Below are 16,572 nucleotides of genomic sequence, written 5' to 3'. Positions count from 1 at the left end.
CCCACGTCCTTGTACGATACAGAGCAATGGTCTCCTTCCCTGTTGTTGTAAAGGATTTCAAGAGCTCCTTTATCAATGTACGGTGAAGTTGCCGCTGACGTGCCTTAATCACAATCTCCTTCGGGGAAGAGTTCGAGCTTGCCGCCGAACCCAGGGCAGTTTCAGGGTGAAGTTCTGGAAACATTTCACGACGAACCAAGCGGGAAACGTCCTTAACGTTCTGTTCGGCTCTGTGGCGCTTCTCTTGAGCTTCCACCCAATTCTTGTTTTCGGGATTTGTCAGTAAGAACCGCTTCATCTCAGGTGATGATAGGTAGCAACAATGTACGGTAATTCGAAATGAGCGAATAATCACAATAACATTAAAAAGTGATGGGATTTATGATCTTTTTGAGAAGCAATCTTTTTGTTAACTACGGTAATCTAAGTGAAATAATAAAAAATATTCCTTACAATGGTCAAGCTCCGTGACCTTTGGTCCTTTGTGTCATCATGGAAGGTCGTGAGCATCAGGATGCCAGCACCATGCGCCGCTCCCGTACGTTCTCTGGGCGACAGATACCTCTTGAAATCGGTGAACTTCGTGTCGGGGGTTCTGGAAGACCAGTGCCTGCTGTGTTTCCTAGCGCAACCTCAAAACGAGCACGAAGTTCTTCCGATGAAACAAATTTGTCACCTCACGCGACTATCGAAGTGAGATTGAAAGTTTCGTAAGGTTTTGTTATTATATAACAATATTGTTTGATGTATCAAGTCCTTTTCTCAACCATTTCCTCGACGCAAAGTCGAAGTTACAAAGGTGCGAAAGAGTCTTTATTGATATTGTAATGACTTAATTATTCTTCTTTTGTCCCTTTTGCGCTAGACTGCCGCTCACGTATCAAGAAACTCGTCTGGCTTGAAATTACGAGCAGAAAAAGTGGTACGATCAAATTCCAGAACTTGCTCCCCTCAGATCCGTTTCAGGTCAAAATCTTCCTCGGCGATCAATGAAACTACAATTCAATCAACGAAAATGAAAGAATCTCAAACAAAGATCTTAGAATCTAGTCAAAATGATAGTTCCCATCTCAACTATGCGACATCAGACGACTTGCTTGCGATTCAAGTACCTACAAGTACCATCAAGATATTGCAATCGAATGAAAAGAGTCAAAGCAAAGAAATTAGATTTCCGAATGACGAGAAGGAAGATGTATTGGTGAATGCAGTGACAGAGAAAGAAACAAACGATTGTGAAAAGAAAATGCGTTCAGCTGATAGGACAGAGTTCGCGATCTCCACAAGTGCTGGTGCCGGTATATTCGTGTCAAGTCTGCCTTCTCTAACAAAATTACAAAGCTCCTTTACTGCACGCGAGCTAAAACTATTCACTCAGCGATTGGACTCAACTCAAGTCGATAGAAATGGTAATACAGGTTACCATATCGCGTCACATCCTCATTCAATCACAGCGACGATGACTCCACACCAGCAAGGATTTCATGAACGATCAACTCCACCGTCTATAAATCAAAAGACATCGGAGAACTTATCGACACACAAGAAGCGTCAGTTTAGGTCGTGGCAACAAGTAACTACGTCGCTTGATCATATCTACGAAAACGATCCATCGATTGACTTGGTCCAATTACACTTGTTACACAGTCACAATACCATTAACAGACGAAAGAAACGAAAACAACTCGAGCATGAGCGCAATCTCGTTGCTGCATCAGGTATTCGAGCACAACAAGGTGAAAAACAGAGGTATTTACAAGAACAGCAACAGCGTAAATTGCGGCTTCAGCAAATGTCCGAAGCCATTCGACAGCAGAACCAAAAATCGGTTAAAACTCCTAAATCAGATCAAACATGGCAAGTCAAGCGAGACAAGGAAAAAGGACCTAAATTGCCAGAGCGAAAGCCACCAGTACCGCGATTAAGTCGTCCCTTTTCATCAATGAAACCGAATCAATTGAAGCAGACAAAAAAGATGCCGGAGCATTTATGTGAAACGTCAATTTCAATTGATTTGGCGATGGATTCGTGTGGACAGCATGACAATCCGAAAGCTCGAGGTGTTGACAAATTAAGCGTATTTCAAAATAATCAATTACCGGGTACAAAGTGTCTTGCTAAGCGTAAATCGCCGTCTCGATCACGACCTTCTACAAAAAAGAAGAAGCAAGATGTAGAAGCAGATAAAAGAGCGGAAGCCACAATGAGAGCTCGAAAAACACGGCGAGCTCTCGCACGAGAGTACATGCAACAGCAACAACAAAGTCGGCGCATTGGACACGCAAGAGCGAAAGAACAATCTCAGCGTGAAAAAGAAAAGCGGCAACGCCAACTCGAGGTAAAACTTTTCAAGCTTTGAATAGCTACGATACTGACCATAACTTCTTCGTAGATTTTAGATGCCAATCGATTAAAGAATCTACGTGTTTCTCAAAGGAAAACAAAGAATCGCACGAACTTCAATAGAGTTGATGCAGCAATGTCTGAAGTAGATCAATCACCCGAGATTGCTACAAAGCTCGAGATGATTGGCCCCCTGGCTGTTCATGACGAAGTATTGTCGGATGCTGCGAATGAGAACGATCAAGCGATTGGAAATTCTGGACATGATAAAGAGAATGCTTATAAGTTGACGGGCTTACATGGAAATGCAGAATGGGTAAGCGCAGCTGATGAACGCATACAAAAGTTACTTGAATTACGAGAGAAGGCAGCGGCGCTCTCAGCTCGGTTGAGTGGACTAGGGAATCAAACCGATAAGATAAAGGAAACAAACACAAAGAACAATCAGGAATGTTCTATTTTAAAAGTCAACGAGATGATTGAGTCTGATGACTACAAATGTCCAGCACTTCAACACAATGCACTGGTTGAAACTCGGACATTTGAACAAGAACGAGAGAAAGACCGCGAGGAGGAGGAGAGTGGAATAGGAGAGGAAGAAGGTGCTGAAACACATCACGGTTCTCTCGAACGAGAAGACGATACCGCCCGAACTTCTAGTAAGATACAAACATCATTCGATGTACAAGACCAGCGGCGACATTCAGCGCAACGTGTCATATCTTCTGAAGTTACAAACTCGATTGGAATGTACCTACCGACTGACTTAGACGAGGAGACTATTGATATTCGATCAATTGGCGTTCACAATATCGAAGTTATGTGGCAACCTGAGCTACCAAATGAAAGTGTGGATGGAGGACAGAGAGTCAATTTATTGTCGTCAAGTTCTTCAAGCTCGTCGGTATCATCCTCACTAACTTCTCATTTGACTGCGCAAAATGAGCAGTGGGCTATTGACCAAAAACCGAATCTGGAAGACAAAATGGACGAAGCTTTTGAAGTGATGTTCTACCAGCAGCTTAAGAGTAAGATAAAAGCACCAATATATGCTGTCAAAGCCGATGAAAAAGAGTCCGAACCCGCGTTTGATTTCACGACTCGTGCGCTTGAATCAGGTCAACATGCAAAACAGGAACACGAAAACCGTCGTGTATCCAGCCCAGTCAATGAAGGTTTAATGCGATTAATACGTGAGACGGACGATTCGCTGAGCGTGGTCGATCGAGCCGCTAAAAAATTGTACTGTGAACAGCAAGAGAAGGTTTTAGAGCGCAAGAAAGAGGAGGAATTACAGGAACGCATTCAAGCTGAAAAAGAAGCACTTGTTGAAAAAGAGCTAGCACTTGCGGCTGTCATAGCCTCAGTCAGTAACAAAAAGATTGTAAGCGAAATGAGCAGTCCAGATGAAGAAGCGCAGTCTTTTAGCGAGGAAGATGGATTAGAATTGCCACATTATCAACGACTCGAAGATATCATAACGGAAGTTGAGAACGAATGCTTAAAAGAGAAGGATGCAATCAATGAACGTGTGGCTACTCCATCAGTACAATACAATTACCACCAAAATGACGAGTCTCCTGCAGCTCAATCAAGCGACGTGGCATCAAATACAGAATTGCAAGCGGAGATGCCGTCATCTATATTCTGGGACCATTTGGTCGCCGATACTTCCGAGAGTCAAAATTCCGAACACTCTTATCGTCCTCACAATGGAAAAGAGACTAAAAAAATTTATTATCGAAGCAGACTCCAGCCTCGAAACGTTGACGAACAGTGGTTACGTGATCCTAATGATTCGCATCGAAATCGTTCACCTCAAACTCTTTCACAGAAATTGCTGGCAGCTGTCGATTATCAGGAAGCCATTTTAGGAGCGCACATGCAATTATCCAAGATGGAAGATGCATATAAAAGGGATCAAGAACTTAAGCAAGCGAATCTGAGAGAATGCAGCGTACAGACCGAATCCCTACCGAGAGTGGATGCAGCGACTTGTGCGGGGCTGTGCGTCGAAACTTCGACTTCGCCGATGCGAGTAGGCGTAGACGCTGCCGTTCAAAATGACGCGACTGAAATAAATAGTGACGAGTCGTCGTTGGAAATGAAATATCAAAGTGAGGAGGACGACGAGTATGGCGAAACTTTCGAAGCTCAAAGCCAAAGTTATGAAGACAATGCTAATCAAAACTTGAGAACTTCTGGAGCTTCATCAATAGTAGATTCGCTCACTCGTAGTGATGATGACAGTGGAGAGGTGAGCGAAAGTGATAGATTTCACGATGAACGTGAATCAAGTAGCGTGGAGGATGATCAAACTTCTGTCGAGAAAATTGGGACCACAAGTATCGTCGACTCAACGGTCTCCAGCGACGTGATCAAAAGCCACTCGAGCCTCGTTGTCGCCGAAATGTCGGACGCGTCTATATCAATGGATTATGAAGATGACTTCGAAGCATCCTCGCCCCGATCGCGAGTGATCGTGGATCGAACTAGTCAAGAGATTCTCGGAAATGTTGTTGAAGACTTCAACGTCCTAGAAAGTACAGAACGCAGTCGAGAAATTGAAGAAATAGTCTTTGGGGAAACATCTAGTATTGATAATGTAGATGAAGGTGAAAAGAGTTTTATTTACCGATCAAATGACTCTGACTGTAGTGGCATGAAGGTTTTAACAGAACAAACAGCGACAGAGAGGCAAGAAGCTCACAGCATACGCGAATCAGTAGAAGTCCGCAGAGACTCGTCGCGTGAAGTAGAAGCGAAGACAGACGGTCATCCAGCGGCGTATCTTTATGACCTCGAGCGTCGCAAACAAGCGGAAGAATCTCTACTTAATCTTCGATTGCAAACTGTTGAGCAAAAGTATCAGCATGAAGTCAAGAAGTTGGAAAGCGCAGTTACGAGTCAATGTGAAGTACAACGTCGAAAAGAGTTGTTGAAAATGGCAATTTTGGCCGAAAAGGCTGATATCGAAAGTTCCAAAGCGGCATCAGTAGCGCGATACTATCAAGATCTGCATACGTTTCAATCACTATCACTGGATTGGCCTCACGCTGTAAATCATGGGGGTCGAGTCAATATACATTCCCATCATTTCTTGAGCAATGATGCAGAAGTCATGTCGACTGGAGAACTACCTTTGGCAATTGATGTTTCATCTACTTGTGAGCAGAACGAAACAAGTCAACATGACGAGTATGCGGACGAATTCGCCTCTGAATCGGAAATTAGCGAAGCCGAAGTTATATTAGAGAAAAGTAGCGACAAAAGTTCGAGAAATGCGGACACGACATCGAAATCGTCCGAAACTTCAGAGATTGAATCCAAGTCAAATGAACAACTCGAAGTATCGGAAATGGCAATACAAGCTGGACAAGATTTTGAGCAAGATGATGAGGACGAAAATTTTGTGGAAGAGGAGGAACAATACGACCAGGACGCGTTCGTATCGATGAGTGAAGAGTATAATGCTCGAACTGACATCGTTACTGAAGTGAAGAATGCTGAAAGTACGAGCATTGACACGGCTGAATGGGTTAGCGAGCACAGTGAAAGTGAAAATGTCGGAGACTTGTTATCAGTGGATGAAAATTTTGTCAACGAGAGTAATGAAGTGGCTGAGTTTGTTGACGAACAGGTCGCGGAGTTTCAAAAGCATGATGTTGCAGATTTTGAAGGAGCGATTGAAGTCGATACAGTTTCGAGTGAAATTGAGCAAGTTGGGACAGCATCTCATGATATTGAGCAAGATGTTCAAAGTACAAAATCCGACCAGCACAATTATTCGGATGATTTTGAGAGTGAACACATGAAGCATCTTACTTTATCATCAGTACCAACATCACAAGCGCAATCCCTAAGTATCAAACACTCTGGAAGTGGTCAGTCCGAGTCTGAAGATTCCTCCATGACTACGCTTCTTGTTACTGAAGTAGCTGCACTTCAAGAGACAATAGCTAGAGCGTCGAGTGAAGGTGATGATCGTAAACTTGCTCGAAAAAAGGTCAAAATTGCGGAGCTATTGCATGCAAAAGAGCGGCTTGTTAGCCAACAAACGGAAGCCTTCCGTCGTGCTGAAGAGAAGAGACATATAGATCTTCTTGCACGATTGGCTCTTCAAATGGATGTTGAGGAGCAAGTACGTCGCGCAAAAGATGAGATTGCACAACAAGTATCGAATGAATTTCAGACGCTGCAGCAAAAGTATTCGATACTTACGATGGGCAACACAATAGCTGAGAAAGTGTCAACGATGGAGCGACACACGCCTTCGGTGCTGATTAAACTCTTTGGCGGAAACTCTGCTGACGCAGCGTCAAAGGTTGATGTCGAATACGAGAACGAGTACGAAACCGAGTCCTTTGACGAAGAGACTGATGCTCTAAAAGCTAGCAAAACATTCGAGGTCGAGAGCACTGAGATTGATGGAGAAAATATTTATGATGGTAAACAGGATAAAGCTGAAGAGAATGAGTTGAGTGACGAGGTTGAGTCAGAATTTTCTGGTGAGAAAGTCGAGGTTGATCAAGAATTGGTCTCAAGTATTGTGGACGAGGAAAATATTCTGAATGGTGGTGACACGATTGTTAGCAATGTTGACGCTCATAGTATTGACGATGAAAATGACTATGAGAATGAATCATTCGACGACGTCCAGTCCATTTCAGATTCTGTGCCAGCGTTGAAAGAGCGAGACGCTCATGTCGACGACGAGATCTTTGACCCAATCGTGGAAAGGTACCAGTCTTTTGAGGGTGGAGATGTCTATTCTGATGAAAATTTCGATAGCGCGTCTGAATCGTTTAATAATGAAGAACGTGCTGACGCTCAAAAGGACCCTAAGACAATAATTGTCAATGACTTTGCAGTATCCGAAAACGTCAGTAGAGACGATGAGGACCTGACGGAAGCGATCGCGAATGTTGTGGTTCAACTAGAACAAAAGTGTATATTTCTTGAACCAGAGAAAGGTTCTACTTGTAATTTGAATGAGGACCGGAGTTTGACAACATCTGTGTCAATGCCACAGTCTTGTGGTAAGGAAGCCGAGTCATTTACAGCGAGTATTGAAGAGCGGACCGCTCGACTCGAAGCTTTGCAACAACAAATTGACGCTCGAAAGTCTGACCTTCTTGCTGTTCAAATGCGAATGCGTGTGGAAAGTCGGAGAGGAAAACTCATGGCTCAGGAAAAAGTGTTGTGGGACGAGATGGAAGCCGTTCAGAAGTTACTGAAAGCGGATGAAGCGGCTGTGGCATTGTGTGGCCAACGCAATCGTTTGGACATGATGCAGCTTGAAGCAAGGCACGTAAGTCTATCAAGTGACAGAAAAGAGATCAGGGATTTGTTGCTCGGGTTTGACTACATTGAAAATGCACAAGTTGGTCACAATCTGCAGGAATCCTTGGCAAGTGGTAAATTAGCGAGGCAAGATCAAGCGTTACGACAATATGACTTGCTTGACGGATATACGTATATTGAATATACTGAGGTTGCGAATTATTCTGTGAGCAACTTTACAGCAGCTGAAGAGAAATTTTTGGAGAGAGATGAGAATAGTTTGTTAGCCGTGAGACATTCAATGCCTCGAGTTGTTACTGACAAGGGCGTGATGATAGAATGTGATAGAGAAAAAGGTGAGGAGATTTGTCGAGGAGAAGAGGATTTTCTTGATAATTCGCAGGACGATAAGGGAGATGCGAAAAGCTCTTTGGACCTTCAAGAAACGATTGAAGCCGCAGCTGAGATGAAAATGCCATTGCAAGAGTCATTGGAGCAAGAAACGAGTCAAGATCTACTTGATGCATACGCATATGTGGAAGATGTCGAGCCGGTATCAAACGCAAAAGTTGATCTTCTGGCAGAGTTTGAATATGTGGAGATAATTGAAACCGTCGAGCTAGAGTTAAATCATGATTGCTTGAGCCAGACAATGGTTGAGACTGGAGAATTATTAGAGAATTTGGTTTCTGCCCAAGATGCGCCAGACGAATATACTTTGAAGCAAGAAACATTTAGCGAAGGCAGTCAAGCTGAGAATAACGAATCAATTGACGATCAAACTATCGCAGCCGATCTTCGAGTTGGTGAACTGTCTAATTCTTTGCTGACAGAAAGCACAATATGTACAGCCGACAACGATCGTGCAAGCGAAAATGCTCACGGGATTAAAGAGATAGCTGGCTTGATGGAACATGATAAAGCATTTGTTACAATTGGAACTGCTCAACTTGATACCATCCCTTCACCAGACAAATATGACCGATTAGAAAAGTTTTTAGACACGAGAAATGCTGATCGAGTGACTATGCTGCTGTACTCTGACTTCATTCAAGAGCTCGACGAACGTACGTGATACGTATAAAAGAATGCTGCTTTTACTGATGTATCGTGTTTTTCTTGCTTGCAGAAATTCTCACTAATTTTCGTTCGAGAAGTATCAACGTCGAGCCAGATCAACCGTTTCACAAGGCCGTACTCGTTCCTTTCAACAATCATGTAAACATCAAGACCAACAACTTACAATGTGAAGATAATGAGATAGGTCCAAGAGAGGGAGACTTGTCCAAATGTGAATCTGACAAGGAGTCCAGGATAAAGTCTATCTGCAAAACTCTCGTGGATACTGATAATAACGAGGATATTGCAGACATGTCGAACATTACAGCTCATACTCTCTACGAAAATTCTCTGGATAACAAGCCTTTAGTCGGAAATAATGACTCATTTGAAATTGTCGCTCCTCACGTATCATCTATCAAGCAAAATTCGACTTTGAGCTTGGCATCAAGTGATGAAAATCTTGTTGAGAGCTCAGGGTTCAAAGCATTGACTGATGCTTCTCCTGAAGTACAAAGCGAGCGCATTGTCGACGTAATTTTTGCCAGTATATATGATGAAGTTATCAGCTCATCGCTGCAGCTCATGTCTCATCCAAAAGTCATAGACACATCTTTGAATAAATCAAGCAATTCCGAACCAATTGTGGCTGCACCCAAAACTTTCGATAATATCTTTGAATCCAGAAAGCACCTTCGAGAGCGCAATTTTACGCATCAAGTTGTGACTCAGCTAACGATTGTCAATGACAAGGTACGCTTGTCAAGTTTCTACCATTGAACGTTTGAAAACAAAATTGACAGTCTGTGACAATCAATTTACAGATTCACCTTCCAGATTTCAACTCTTTTGGCCTCGAATTCAATTCATTCACTGTCCACGCCTTGTACGATACCATCAAAGACCTCGCATGTGATTATCTACGTCGTGTTCAGCACCATGACATGCTCGACTATGCTTCGCTACTCGCACGTCTCCAGCACTACGTCATCATTGAAATTAACAAATTGCTTGAGCTTCGAGCACAGACGGATTTCAATCTTATGCGACAAGTTCAATTGATTTCCAATGAGTTTAATTTTGAAAATCAAAGCATTCGTGACGTTTTAGTGTCGAACAACTGTCTCGATATTAACGTGAACAACATCGTTTCCAAGGTCAAGATAGATCTTTGCAAGGTCAACAACGAGCTTAATGATTCAGTTCCGCGAAAACCTGTACGAGTCCAGCACTCGTCCATTCTATCATTACTTCAGACTCAGCAAGAGCAAGTAATACAACAACGAATTGCACAGCTTCTTTTCGACGAATTATTGACCGAAAGTCTGGATATCCTCTGAGGTGTTATCTCGAGTCGCTATGACTGTCTACTTTGTTTCGGCCCATAGAAGCGCAATGATCGACTGGTTTTTCGTATTCTCGACCATGATATGTTTGCTAAGCAGACGTTAAGAAGACACTCCGAGTTTCTTATAAATTCACGTTGATTGTCAAGTCTGCTGCTGTCTCGACTCTTCAGTCGGTTGTAGCAAAGTATCCACAACTTTTAAATGACGAGATTTTAGATTTGCACCTGATGCACACACGGAGTAAAGCGTACAAATCGCTCTTTGCTCAATTCATTGCCTGTTACCCACAAGGTTTGATCTATCACTTTTATGGTCTGGAAGTGAGCCAGATGAACTTGAAGGCTCAAAATGCGACTGATGAAAGAGCAGTTAATGAGACTTTGAATTTAACCATGTCCCGATGATAGACGAGTTTCATACAACTATCATCTGGAGTCGTATGCTCAAGGGTGAAAAACACCTTCGTGTGTTATGTCTCGCTATGGATATGTTTAATCATGATGTCATGCTAACAGACGATACGATCACGAATAAGCTCACAAAGGGACAGACGTAGGACTCTGGCGAAAAATTGTTTATGAATGATGTTTACGTGCTACTTTGCGTGTAATTTTGATGAACGAAGAGGATTTTCGATCGTAGGTTTATTACATGTTTAATGTCTACCAATAATAGTATCTGGGTTTGTTCAAAATCAATATATTCTGAGCGTTTGCAATGAATTGGCCGTGTACGAAATTTACAAGTTACGTGCTGACGATAGCTTACAAGCTTTCCGACAATGTACACCCTGTGATAATAAACAGAAATCATTGTGTTCAAATCACTTGATATCGTGCATACTTGAAGAGGACGAGAGGATTATAGCTGATGATGAGATCAAAACAAACTTGCGTTTGTTGTGTTCAGCACACATGCGTGTTGAGGGCAAACAAGTAGCTCACTGTTGTAGATGACACTCCAAAGCAGTGAAAGCATGCGTCACGAATACTCGACCGTTGCCAAGAACAAAGTGGGACATCGTACCAACTAAGTGTTACGCAGTAAAAAGTTCTGAAATGACGAAATAGAGTACTTTTGGAATTGTTCAGCGATTGACAGAGCCCCTAACTCTTGTCCAGATTTCGCGTCAGTTATACCTGTAAGGTTTACGTCTTTCTTTATTGTGTTCATTGCGATTTGGCAAACAATGTGTGTGAAGTCAAACAAGCATTGCAGCAGGGCTGCCGTAGCTTTTTGCTTAGACATTTACGTATTTTACAAGAACCAGTACGAGTGAATCCGCTGCCTCCAAGAATACTTAAATCCTTAGCCAAGGTAAAGAGACTTTTCCGTTCAAAATTGAGACTGTATTTTATTGTTTTAGTTGCGCCTATATCTAAATCCTTAAGTTTTCCTGATTAATATAGTAATATGCATTACTACTGGCAATCCTGCCACGTAGTGGCTTCTTGTTACGGTGTAGCCACGCCACTGTCAACTTGTGTAATCCCCACCTATGTACGGTCACACCATCTTGTGCGACCCACCCTTTCATACAAGGGTACGTGCAACCCCCAAACACTCTCCCAATTAAATTGTGATTATCCGCAATTCACATATAACGGTCGCCTCATACGAGGCTCGCGTGTCCGAGACACTATCACGTTCTTAAGAACAACCTTTAACATTCTCCGCTCTTTGATCTCTGTGTCAACGACATGCGAAACACCCAGCCTAGCTGAAGACACAATGTGATATCATGGATAGCCACTTGATCATTGTCATCGCACTCAAGCTCTACTGTGAAATCAGAGGCAGAAAGGTAAAGCCTCTCTAAGTTGCTTAAGAAAGCCGCCTGATCACGAGTGAATTTCCTGACAGCGAACGAATTGCAAGTCAAATTTCTGCAATAATTCTGTCAGCGCAAATAAATACATGATGACGACATTTCACAGATATTAACGTACAATGTGTTCGGATTGAGATGCCCGTATATCGCATCATCTGCAGTAGTAAAACATTTCCGCTCAAAGATCTATAAGATAACGGCGCCCGCGGGCAAAGCCCTTCTTTTTCTTCGGCACAGTGTGCAGCTTGGACAGTACGTCCGCGGCTTCACAAGAAGCACATCCCAAGCCCTCAGCAACTGAGCGCAACACACCACGCCCGCCCTTGGCGACGGATTGCCTTGTCGAGGAGTTGAAGGCGGTCGATTTTGAGTCGGATACTCCTTTCTCAGCATGGAAAGAGGAGGAGGATGAGGTGCGCCCTCAGCGCGATGTGAGCCCAGCTCAAACCTTGCGGACACCGTGTCTGTCCCCGACCTCTCGGCTTCCGAAGAAAAGGAATATTATTACCAATCGCCTCGACGAGGCACAGGGGCAGCAATTGAGGCTGCCTACGTGGCGGCTCTCATGCGCTCGTTTCCATGTTCGGTCGTGTACCCTCGTGTGCAGTGCGGCTTTCGCTCGGCGAATCCCGCTACTGAAGCAAAAGACGCGATCACTCGATCGTTAGGCGTCTACATAGTCGGACCACCGACCATGAGCATGATCAGCGGATGGCTCACCGAGATCGCTATTTGATGCCACAAGAAATGCAAATGATCGTTTGCGCGCTCGACTTCGAGCTCAAAAAGGAGGCGCTCCTGTATTCGCAATTTGGATTATTCCTGTGGTGCTCGCCCCTGGCGATACCGCTATAGATGGTGAGGAGCTCTTTAAGCGAGGGTGCAGCGGTGCTGGAAACTTTCCTCGCTGTCTACCCAACAGCAAAGCCACAAGGAAGTGGACGTGCGCGGTGAACGCCATCTTAGATTTGAGTTTGCCAAACTTAAAGCGCGACGCCGACTTCCTGCGTATTGTCGCCCTGCGACATATGGAACAATCCATAACGCTCCTGCGAGCTCTGTGGTTTCTCACACGGGTGAGGTTACGATCACAGCAGCTCAGGGTCATAGCTTGAGCTCAAGTCATGGCTCTTCGGCTTTTCGGGTTACTGGCGAGAAGCGCGGGGCACACGACGACGCGGAGCGCCATGATCCTTCTGATCATATGCGTCCACGACGTCTGGACAGTCTTGCCGAAGTGGCACCTCAAACTCCCACGAGCTCTCGGAGTTTGAGTGTCCCCGCCACTTCACAAGATACTGGGTTAATCCCCGTCGACGACGTCAACCCACAAGGCGTTCACGTGGTAGTAGACGCCATCATTCCCATCGAGAAGAGTCGGCGGCGAGCGATGACGACCTGGTCGATCGGCGTCCGGTGACTTGCGATGCTCTTTGAGCGTTGGAGGACAGAGGCCGTCGTCTTCGGCACTCTACCGAGCATCTTGCGGAGGTCGCCTACCGCTATGCGGGAGACCTCGAAAGCCTGGCGTTTTTGTGCACCGACTGCTTCACGTTGAGGATGATCGTGCTTTGTCGGAGCGGCTCCTAGCCGTTGAGCAGTCGAATGCGTTGCTTCATGCAATGGTGGAGCGCTTGGCGTCGTTGGAGATAAAGATCGTTTCACTCCGTGCCCAACACCAGTTGCTGATCGAACTCTACTTGTAGGTGTTTATTTATCAATTTTATCAAATTCTGATTGAACTAATCGATTCAGCGTGAGATTATACGTACAATTGTGGCTTCTGGGCGGTTGAGCGCGTATATTGCCACCCCAGCGCCAACGCTTCCGCGTTCATTTGCGCCGGATCCCGTACGGCTTTGCCAAGCCCAAATAGAACACCGGGTGGGTGTGCATCCTTCTCGGAAGGTTCAGTGTATACGTCAGGCCTCGCTTAGCCACGACCTTAAAACATTTAATAAACCGTGGACGGAGCTTTGTCTTAAAGACAGCAGAGACTGCATGTGTAGGAAGGCTTTTAACATTTATGAAACCAGGTCTCCGACCTCAAAGTTTCAGCATTTCTTCTGCTTCTTCTATCTGCATATTCGTTCTGCATGTCTTGGCTTTCAGTCATCGCATCGCAAAAGTTTTGTAGAACACTCAGTCTGGTAGACAAGAAGTCATCGACTTCCTTACGACCAGCGAGCGGGCTGACATCAGCTAGCTGCTCGGCCATTACTCCCTAACAAGCCCTGAGCCATGGGTTGGCGGTATAAGCGCGACACGAGTATTTATAGGCCCGTTCACATAGAACGGCGTGTAGCCGGTAGATGAATGTACTGCATTGGCCCGAGCAACTTCTACGAGCAGCACTTCAGCGTCTCAGCGCAGACACTGCGAAGAACATCTTCAACGACGCAATTGACGCGCAGTCTGGCCATCGGTCTGCGGATGGTCCGCTGTTGACATTATCAGTTTGGTGCCTAGCACCCTGAAGATTGTAGACGAAAACTTCCCAGAGAAGCGCCGGTTTTGATCAGGAACAATTAACTTCGGGTGTCCGTGTTGCCGAATTACACGATCGGCGAATAGCGTCGCTGTATCCACAATATCATGGTGTCCGGTACCGCCCCAACATGAGCCATTTTGCTCAAACGGTCCACAAAGACCACCACACCCGTGTTGCCCGCCGAGTCTTTTGGCAGGCCAAACTTAAAGTCTATAATCATGGACTGCTAACAACTGGAGTGTACCGGCAAGCTGGCCAGCGGCGCCGCTGCATTCGGAGAAAGTTTCACCCTCTGATACGTCTCACATGTGCGCATATATGTGATCGTCCATTTGTAAAGCTTGGGCCACCAATAGTGGCAACTCACCGAGCTGTAGGTCTTCTCACGACCGAGATGACCACTGAGTGAGGTGTCGTGGGCCTCACAAATGATACGGTATTTCAAATCCTTATCATGAGGAACCCCAATCTATGGCGTATCCGTCGAATCGGTGCTATAATACAGCAACGGTTACTCAACGAATATCGGTGTAATCGTGCGCACAAACGCCGACAACTTCTTGTCCGAGTTTCCAAAATCTTTGCTCCGAGAGCCTGTAGCATCACTAAACACATAACATCATCCGTGTATGCTGCGCGGATCAAATCCGTCACTGACGACGTCACCGTCGTGACATAAGCGAGCCCACAGTCTGGTCTGCGTGACAACGCATCAGTCAAAGCATTCTGCTTACCTGGCTTATACTTCACCTAGAAGTTATATTTTGCGAAAAAGGAGAGCCACCTGGCCATCCTCTGCGAAAGGTGAGACGACTGAGTCGCAGTGCGTTGTGACGCATGATCTGTGTAGATCACAAAGGGCTTTGATCCAAGCAGGTGCACACTAAACATGACAAGTGCGTAATTCATCGCAAGTAACTTCTTGTCGTGGACTAGGTAGTTCTTCTCCGCAGCCTTCAGCTGGTGAGATTCGAACGTGACCACCCGATCTCGCCCCTTGGCGTCTGCTTGCAGCAGTGCACAGCCGATGTAAAAGTCCGAAGCGTCACTGAGGACATTAAAAGGTTGATCGGGGTCTAGCAATGCTAGTACTGGTGCATGAAGGAGGCTTTGTTTGGCCCTGTCAAACGCTTCCCGATGCTCGGTGCACCCAACACCATTTCTTTTCCTTCTTTAGAAGATTCGACAATGGTAGTGCTATTTCCGCATAGAATTTGCGCCATACTTGTGCAAGTAGTCGGCGATGTCAAGCAACTTGCGCAAGTCCTTGGTTCTTTGGAACCGGCCATTCCTTAATGGCCTTGATCGTAGCGGGATTTGCTCGAAGGCCACGCTTCCAAATAAAGCACCTTAAAAAAAGAATTCATCAGGCGCCGAAGATGCACTTGTCGGCATAAGGACGATGTGGTTTTACAAATCTGTCCTCACGTGCTCCGCACGACTGTGGACGAATATGTCGTCGAAGTATGTCTGTGCCTACGCCCTCTGTGGCCTGAACAACTGCGTCACAGGACGATTTAATGTTGCTGGTGCATTTGACAGCCCTTGAGGCATCACCAGCCACTCCTAGAGCATTCCGCTCGGAGTACTCATTGCTGTCGGCGGTATATTCCTCGCTCTCAGAGCGATTGGTTACAAGCATCGACCAAATCGAGTGCGCTGTGCTTTGCACAGCCGGTTACAAAACACCCTTTCCAGGAATCGGCGTCTGTGCCTCAATGGTGGCAGCGTTAAGCTTATTGAATGCGTGAGCGATACACAACTTACCGTTCGGCTTCCTGACACAAAACGTGGGTGTCGAGTGGGGAGACTTTTCCTCACGCACCATATCTGCGTCGTGCTTTGCCTAAGAAAGGCGTCATGACGTCACACTGCTCCTTATACAAGGGCCATTGGCGTGTTATGCAGTATTTTATTTCCAAAACCTGGTCGATCGCATGACGCACACCTCGGTCCGGAGGTAGGACCGACGGCGGGTCTTTGGAGACAACGTCTTGAAATTTCTTTACCAAAGAATAGTACGGACCAAAGGGACCCTTTTGAATCGACGACCCACCTCGTGCGCTCAGCACCCAGCTGGTGTCCTCCAGGACAGCTTTATCCAGAAGTAACGACGAGTTAATCTCCTCGTTTGGTCGTATAATGACCACCTCGGCTAAATTGCCTGTCTTCAAGGTACCATGAAACTCCCCGAATGACATCTTGTCCAGCTCATG

The 16,572-nt window shown here is 45.3% G+C and overlaps 2 protein-coding genes across 2 annotated transcripts; one reads left to right on the top strand and one right to left on the bottom strand.

Annotated features, from left to right (window-relative positions):
- Positions 1 to 492: 492 nt before the first annotated feature.
- Positions 493 to 10,025, top strand: PHALS_10477 (uncharacterized protein; the record flags this gene model as incomplete). Its single annotated transcript, XM_024725905.1, has 6 exons — positions 493 to 693; positions 755 to 799; positions 866 to 2,338; positions 2,393 to 8,693; positions 8,756 to 9,438; positions 9,510 to 10,025. 6 exons carry the CDS (start codon positions 493 to 495, stop codon positions 10,023 to 10,025), a joined length of 9,219 nt encoding a protein of 3,072 aa, XP_024576635.1.
- Positions 10,026 to 10,030: 5 nt separating this feature from the next.
- Positions 10,031 to 11,236, bottom strand: PHALS_15434 (uncharacterized protein). Its single transcript, XM_036407433.1, has one exon. It carries the CDS (start codon positions 10,845 to 10,847, stop codon positions 10,623 to 10,625), a length of 225 nt encoding a protein of 74 aa, XP_036263136.1. The 5' UTR covers positions 10,848 to 11,236; the 3' UTR covers positions 10,031 to 10,622.
- Positions 11,237 to 16,572: the final 5,336 nt, after the last annotated feature.

The sequence above is a fragment of the Plasmopara halstedii genome (assembly GCF_900000015.1).
Source record: "Plasmopara halstedii genome assembly, contig: Scaffold_470, whole genome shotgun sequence".
Taxonomy (NCBI): domain Eukaryota; phylum Oomycota; class Peronosporomycetes; order Peronosporales; family Peronosporaceae; genus Plasmopara; species Plasmopara halstedii.
The sequence above is the reverse complement of the archived record's forward strand: the minus strand, read 5'-3'. Positions and strand labels throughout refer to the sequence as shown.